At 50.9% G+C, this 8,044-nt stretch overlaps 1 protein-coding gene across 1 annotated transcript; it reads right to left on the bottom strand.

Moving 5' to 3' along the window:
• Window positions 1–938: 938 nt before the first annotated feature.
• On the bottom strand, window positions 939–2,153 carry LOC124309073 (uncharacterized). The gene is made up of 2 exons (XM_046772318.1): window positions 1,366–2,153; window positions 939–1,194 (listed from the first exon to the last, which is right to left on the bottom strand). The coding sequence occupies exons 1-2, from the start codon at window positions 2,151–2,153 to the stop codon at window positions 939–941; spliced, it is 1,044 nt and encodes a 347-aa protein (XP_046628274.1).
• Window positions 2,154–8,044: the final 5,891 nt, after the last annotated feature.

Raw genomic sequence — 8,044 nt, 5'->3', positions numbered from 1 at the left:
CTAGGTACTTGACTTCCCCTCTGGTCTCGATCTCGTCCGTCCCGACCGTCATGCGTGACGTGGTCGGTATCCGTCTCCTGGTGAAAAGCACCAGTTCTGTCTTTTCCGTCGCGAGTTGCAGTCCGTGGTCAGTCATCCACTGTCCGACTCGTCTCATTGTCTGGTTCAGTGCGTATTGTGCCAGATCTGGAGTTCGCTCGACTATCACTGCCGCCACGTCGTCAGCGAAAGCGACCAGGCGAACGCCGAGTGGGAGCTCCTGTCACAGTCTCTCTCCTCCTGAGACAGTCTGAGCAGACTGTCGTACATCCCGTTCCAAAAGTCAGGTCCTAGTATGAAACCTTGAGCGACCCCCGCGGTGATCTGTCGCGTCACTTGGCCTTCGGCCGTTTCGAACATCAGTCGTCTGTTCCGAAGGTAGTCTTCAACAACCCGGAGCAAGTAAGGCGGGACCCCGAAGTCGCCTTTCAGCGACCCTAGGATATCCACCCACCTGGCCGAGTTGAAGGCGTTCTTAACGTCAAGTGTCACCAGCAGCGCGACGGGTCGCGCAGCGTGGCAATGTCTGTCTGTCGACCGGAAGGAGTCAACCACCTCTTGGATCGCTCCAATCGTTGATCGACCCCTCCGGAAGCCGAACTGCTGGTTAGAGAGGCCCCCGCCGTCCTGTATCGCGTCCGTAAGTCGTGGTCGCAGAAGCTGTTCGTACAGTTTCCCTGTCGTGTCCAGTAAGCTCAGCGGCCGGTAGGCCGACGGCGTGCTGGGGTGACCCTTACCCTTTGGGATAAGGACCAACCTCGCCACCTTCCACCGGTCGCTGAATGTCCCTGTCGTAAGGCACGTGTTGTAGAGGTCGAGAAGTATCTCAGGCCTCAGGCTCGCCATCAGCCGAAGAACCTCCGTCGGTACCCCGTCCGGTCCTGACGCCTTACCCCTCTTCATTGCTTTGGTCGCTCCGACGAGCTCCTCGGCGGTGAAGACGGGGGCGCCGCCGTCTCGTCGTCGTCTGTCGCGTCCGTACGCGTCGGGTGCGTCGGGAACAGTCCATCTACGATCAGTCGTGCGGTTTCAGCATCCTTGAGTTCTGGCGGGATCCGGGCCCCCAGCCTACCGGTCACAATCTTGTAACCGGCACCCCAGGGGTCGCAATCCACCTCCTCGCAGAGCTTCTTCCAGCATCGCGTCTTGCTGTCTCTGATGGCGTACGTCAGTCGTTTCCGTTCAGTCTTGTACTCGGCCTGAAGGGTTTCCCTCTCGGGTCTCCCTCCAGCCCTCGTAACCCGTCGTCGTTTTGCCAGGAAACTCTCCCGCAGCTCGGCTATCTCGTCCGTTCACCAGTATTGTGGTGGTCTGTTACGTCCGTACCGTCGTTTTGGCATTGTGCTGTCGCACAGCCGCGTCGTCAGTTTGGCCGTCTCGTCTGCTAGTCTTTCCGCCCTTTGCCGGCCAGAGAGCTCTGGGGGGACGTCCGTAATTGGGGCCGGCGCTGCCACCAGCTCCGCCGAAAACTTCAGTACGTCGAGTTTGTCCACGTTCCACCGCGGGGGGGTGCTGGGTCCTCGTCCGTGCCGTCCCTGTCCCTCCTCCACTTCGAAGACGATGTACTGAGGGTCGCTGGCCGTGTAGCCCTCGAGCACCCGCCACCGCCCTATCCGTGGCAGAGTTCTGTCCGTCGTCATCGTTACGTCCGGGATGGAGTCTCCAAATCCCGGCTGTCTGTACGTTGGTACGTCTCCCATGTTTGCCACCACTAGGTCCAGCCTTGCGGCCATCTCCAGCAGCAGCCGTCCGCGTCTGTTCGTTGCCGCCATGCCCCACTCGACCGCCCTCGCGTCGAGGTCCCCCGCGACCACGAGGTCCCCGGGCAGGTCCCTGAGTCCGTCCTCAAGGAGCGCAACCTTCGCCCGGAACTCCGCCGCGGCGCAGTTTGGGGTCAGGTAGACGCTGACGTAAGTGACAGCGCCCACCCTAGCCCAGACGTAGTCGTCCCCGACGCCACGAGCAGTTATCCGGGTTCGGGCAGCGCCCCTCACCCAGATAGCCGCTGTCTTGGTCTCGTACGTGATCCAATCCTGCGTTTGTTGCACCCTGTACGGCTCGCACAGGATCACAATGTCGGCGTCGTGTTCGTCTGCTATCTGTGGTAGTAGCATGTCTGCTGTCCTACTGCGGTTCAGGTTGCCCTGAACTATCCTGTCCGTCTTCCGGCCTGCTTCTTGCACTCCTCCAGCGCAACCCGGTACACCGCGCACCTCCCGGAGCCCGCGAGATGCGCCGCATCGCCGTGTCCCGCTTCGGCGCACAGTGGGCAGGCCGGTCTGTTCTTACAGTCCATGGCGTAATGTCCTATCTCGCCACATTTTCTGCAGCACTTCGTCCGGTCTGTATTTTTGCATTTCGCTTTCGTGTGCCCGTATCCCAGGCACTTGTGGCATTTCGTCACCGTCAGTCGTGGTCGGACGCGGCACCCCACCCATCCAATCCCGATCCGTCCCCGGCCGAGCAGCGCTCTGGCTTCCTGCGACTCTAGGTCGCATACGGCCATAAACTGCTCCGCCCGGTTCGGGCCGAAGATGTGGACCCCAAAGTCCGCGTCTCGTCCCGTCTCTCGTCGCAGTGCCTGTATCACGTCGTTTCTGGTCGTGACACAGTCAAGATCCATGATCTTCAGTTGAACCCTGGAGGTCCCGGTCCTGACGTTGCCTGCGTCGCCGACCGCGGCCTGCAGGACGCGTTGGAAGTCATCCCGTCCGTTGGCGTCTGTCTTTATCTTCAGAAGACACAGACCATTCTTCGTCTTCCTGAGAGTCGTCACTTCAACGTGACTCTTCGCAGGGTCGACCGTGGTCCGTATCTTCCTCACGATGTCAGAGTACGTCGTGTCATTCCCGGGTTTGACGAGCACCGCCGTCCTCCAATGTTTGTAAGCCGCTCTGCGCCCCTCAGCCCCGGCCGTCGTGTCCGTTGTCGCGTTCGTCCCGTCCGTCCGCGTCTTCCGTTTCTTTTTTTCCTTGTTTTTCCTTGTGACTGTCTGCCAGTCAGCGACCGGTTCCGGAACCGTTGCCCTCTTCTGAGAGGATTCCGGAGTGGTTCCAGTCGCCTTCCGTTTCCGTTTCGTCCGCGGAGTGTTTTGTGTCCGTTGTTCAGTCTCAACGTCCGTCTCCGTCGTCTCGTTCTCCGTCTTGTGGTCCTTCGTGGCTGCTTCAGCGCGCCTGTTAAGCGCAACGTCGTCAGCCTCGAGGATGGTCTTTATGCCCAATTTAACGGACATATTCATGTTTTTTTGGATGACCGCTGCCTCGGCTATCCTTGTCGCCGTACTGTGAATCGGTAACAATACGTCCGTCAGGTCCATATCGTGATACGTTCGTCAGGTCCAAGGCGTGATTCCCGTAGACCTTCTCGCGTTCGAGCGCACGAGAGTCTACGGAAGAGACGCGGACGTGACCCGACGGGACGCGGCAACGACGGAAAGAGACGCGACCATACAGACGTGGCAATAACGGTGGACGGAAGAAACAACGGGAAACTGGACGAGACGACTTATTAAGGACCTGAGACCGTGGATCCAGAGGGGGTTTGGGGATGTGAATTTTTACGTCACCCAGCTTCTGACGGGCCACGGTTATTTTAGACGGTACTTACACAACCTGAACCGAGTACGGACGCCCAACTGTACGTACTGCGGACACGAACGAGACGACGCGGAACACACGTTCTTCGAATGTAACCGCTGGACAGAACTGCGACAGAGACTGGAGGCGGTCGTGGAAGGCATCACTCCCGACAAAATTGTCAGGGTGATGCTCCATAGTACGGAAAGGTGGCAACTTGTTGCCACCTACACAGAGACAATCCTACGACGTAAGAACGCGGACGGCTGCCTGACGTAACGCAACTGACGGACTGCCTGCACGAGACGGACGGACGGACAAACTGACAAGACACACACCGACAGAGCTCCCAGCTAGAAGTGAAATAACCATAGTCCCTGACTGGGAGCGTTGCACAGGAGGTGGCGGTTTAGTGGGTAGGCCACCCTGGAGTCCCACATCCGCGCTAGCCCGTACGACTGGCGCGAATCCGTAACTTGGATTCCGCAACTCCTCGGAAAAAAAATAAAAATAATAATAACAATAATGATAATGATGATGATGATGATGATGATTATGATGATAATGATGATGATGATGAAGATGATGATGATGATGATGATGATGACGATGACGATGACGATGACGATGACGATGACGATGACGATGTGACGATGACGATGACGATGACGATGACGATGACGATGACGATGACGATGACGATGACGATGACGATGACGATGACGATGTGACGATGACGATGACGATGACGATGACGATGACGATGACGATGACGATGACGATGACGATGACGATGACGATGACGATGTGACGATGACGATGACGATGACGATGACGATGACGATGACGATGACGATGACGATGACGATGTGACGATGCCGATGACGATGACGATGACGATGACGACGACGATGACGATGACGATGACGATGACGATGACGATGACGATGATGATGATGATAATAATACTGATAATAATAATAATAATAATCCGCAATTTTTCCATACGATTATTACACATTTTATTTTTTTCATCTTCAGAAAACTTTTTTTTCATTTTCTGAAAACTTCTCGAGGTATGCGAATAGAAATGAATAATTTCTCAATATATTGCTAATAAATGAATAAATAGACAAATAAATAAATAAATAAATGAATAAATAAATAAATGTTAAGTATATGAATTCACATTTTCAAATCCAGTCAAATATCGTTTCCGCATTATGGCGGATCGCCCGAGGCGTCAAACGTAAATATTCACAATAATTCTACGTCTACAGTTTTATCCTCTAGCTATTGGGGGGCTGGGACAAACCCCCAAGGTAGGGTGTCGGTCTGTCCAGGTATCAATTGCCGATTGTCATCCTGCCAACTGAGAGCTTACTTCGTATCAAACACTGGGGGAGGGTCAACTCTTGGTAAGCCATCAGACAGCGCTTATAATCATCAAACGTGATGCTATTTATCGAAGAATTTTTTACACCCTTGGCGCGCTCACTCACTTTTTCCCCATCCCCGCCCATCGTAGTAAATGTGTACAGCTTTGCTCGCAGTCCCACAAACTCTGTCATAATTTCACCATTATTTTCATCCTTCATTAGCCCTAGTCGTTTCTTGTTTTTAAGCGGAATGCCATACACATTGTCGGGCGGATAGTCAGAGGTATCAAACATTGTATCCACATCACGTTTGACGATATCGTAGATGTTCGATACGTTAAATTGATAAATAAGGCTGTGTGTGTCGGTATACAACAATTTGACCCCGCTGTTCGAAAAGTTGGATTTCACATAATTATAGTGGAAATCGTAAAGAATGATTTTTGACAGATCTAGAATCGATGCACCGACGTAAATTGGTTTAGCGAAGTGAACTTTGACACGATTCATTTCAATGATGGCCATATCAGCGCCAAATACGGTGCAGCTGTGAAAGTTTGCCCTGGCAATAAGCGCTCTCGCACCACCTCGTCCCTCCCATTTTGTGACCAATTTTACATCTTTATGATTTCGCACATTCTCCATAGTCTTGCCGAACACCGCGTTATTCATGAGTTTGTAAAAGTTTTTCTCAAATTCATTCCTAGACCGCTTGCGCATGTCCGTGTTGAGCGTGATGTAAGGTTCGAGCCATGGAGATTGTGCAAACTTCAATACTCTGTGCACTTTTGTTACTTTCAATCCTAAACTCAAACACTGCTTCAAATTTCTATAGTGCAATATATACTTTGTTTTGGGGTGGAGGGTGGTCGCGAGTTTGGCGTTTTTACCACCTGGAGGAGTAAAATGCTCGGGACAACGAGGCAAGTCTTTGTGATCCCCGTGGAGTTCTACAGGATAGTCCAAATCTACCTCCAGAAAGTAACCGATCGGCGAATCGTCCGGATGGTTTGTTATATCGATGTGCTGATACTCCCACTCGAACGAGCCGACCGGTAAATGCACGCTTATAGCCGCTCCGTACGGGTTATTTCCGTCGAAATACGTGAGATACGATTCCGCTTTGTTTGGATCAAAATCTGTTCCCATGAATCTATTATTTGCCCGAGCGTGTCAATGAGAACATTGCGCTACGCCGCCTGGAATGGCTCTTTCAATAAATAACACCATTTCAGGGTTGTCTAAGAGTTGCAAAGTTACATTGGTATGTTTGAGCATCGCGTCAAAAGCAAGTCCCGGTGCAGTGTAGTAGTGCAACGGATCTAAATCGTATGTTTTGAAGCAGCTAGCGCGGAAATTTTCGAAAATATCGGTAAGCAAAAGAACATCGGTCTTTAAAATATAAATCCGAATAGCCGCCCAATGACTCTAAATGAAATTCCCCCCAAACATTTTTAGCGTGCTCGTAATCGGTGTCTGAAATATTTGCATCGCATAGGTGCGAGTAGAAATGTTTCTTTGCAGGTAATCGCGGTTCATCGAGTTTCCCCCAACAATCGACGTATTCATAGGGAAAACGCCTTTGCGGGTCATCAAACTGAACTGAGTCGGATTATTATAAAATTTACGTGTTATGGGCTTGTCTGCATCATTCAAATATTTGGAAAGTTTATCGATGCTGCTAGCCATAAATCGAAACGAATCGATGAATCTCAAGTGCATCATCGTCCCATCAACGCGTTTCGTGAAGGATATATATTTTTCCTTATTTATGGGTGGCAGGGTAATTTCACCGTGAAAAGTTGACGCGAGGGATTTTGTTAAAAAGTGAGAATCGTAACCGGACAAATTGTGGAAAACTATTGGAATTGTGTGCGTCTCTCTGAAATTCAAATTACACCGATTATTATGAACAGGACCACGATATTTACCCGTGAAGTGACAGTGGTCGTGGCACTTTTTCTCCTCAGGGGTAACGGCTTTTCGCAAATGTAGCAATTCTTTGCGCGCATGTGTCGATCGTGTTGCACTTGGGTAAGGTAAGAATTTGGGAGAGTGATAGTGAAAGCAAACTATTAGCGTGGGTGAAAGTTTACGGATTGCCATCAACATTCCCCGACCTATCTAATTGTGGCGAACATTCCCGGCCTATCTAATTGCAATGTCGCCAACCGGTCGATTAACACACAAGAATGTATTCGAAGTACGTGGAAAATATTATTTTTCGCCCGGGGCAAACTATTAGCTAGCGCGAAAGTTTACGGGTAACGGCGAAAAATCAAGGGGGTAAACTGTTAGCGTGGAAGTTTACGGGTAACGGTGAAAAATCAAAATGGTATATCGAAAATATTATTTTCGCCCTGGGGGCAAACTGTTAGCGTGAAAGTTTAGTGATCGTCAACAACATCCCCGGCCTATCTAATTGCGATGTCACCATCCGGTCGATTAACGCAAAAGAATGTATTCGAAGTATGTGGAAAATATTATTTTTCGCCGGGGCAAACTATTAGCGCGAAAGTTCACGGGTAACGGCGAAAAATCAAAATGGCTATTCATCCGACCGAGAAATAAATCACATTATCAAACTGTCTGATGATAAAAATCAAAATGGCTGCCCATCCGACTGAGCAAAAATCAAGATGGCCGCCGTCAGACGGCAAAATCGGTCGATTATACTGGTGCCGTCATGAAAAATCAGAATGGCCGCCATCAAAATGGCAGCTCGTCACACGGCAAAACTAGGAAAAAATCGAAATGGCCGCCATCAAAATGGCTGCTCGTCAGACGGCAAAATCGGTCGATTATGCCGGTGACGTCATAAAAAATTTAAATGGCTGCCATCAAAATGGCTGCTCGTTAGACGGCAAAATCGGTCTGTTACACTGGTGACGTCATAGCGAAAATCATATTATCAAACTGTCGGACGATGAAAAATCAAAATGGCTGCTCATCCGGCTAAGCAAAAATCAAAATGGCCGCTGTCAAAATGGCCGCCGTCAAAATGGCCTCCCCCCGTCAAAATGGCCGCCATCAAAAAATCAAAATGGACAC

The sequence above is a fragment of the Neodiprion virginianus genome, chromosome 7, assembly GCF_021901495.1.
Source record: "Neodiprion virginianus isolate iyNeoVirg1 chromosome 7, iyNeoVirg1.1, whole genome shotgun sequence".
Taxonomy (NCBI): domain Eukaryota; kingdom Metazoa; phylum Arthropoda; class Insecta; order Hymenoptera; family Diprionidae; genus Neodiprion; species Neodiprion virginianus.
Note: the sequence above shows the minus strand (reverse complement) of the source record. Positions and strands in the feature narration are given on the sequence as shown.

What these genes read in the sequence shown, in the direction of transcription:
- LOC124309073 (XM_046772318.1), bottom strand. Translation starts at nt 2,153, where the DNA reads ATGCTACTACCACAGATAGCAGACGAACACGACGCCGACATTGTGATC. An exon ending in AGCACAATGCCAAAACGACG is followed by an intron (nt 1,195 to 1,365) that starts GTACGGACGTAA and finishes GTACGCCATCAG; the next exon opens with AGACAGCAAGACGCGATGCT.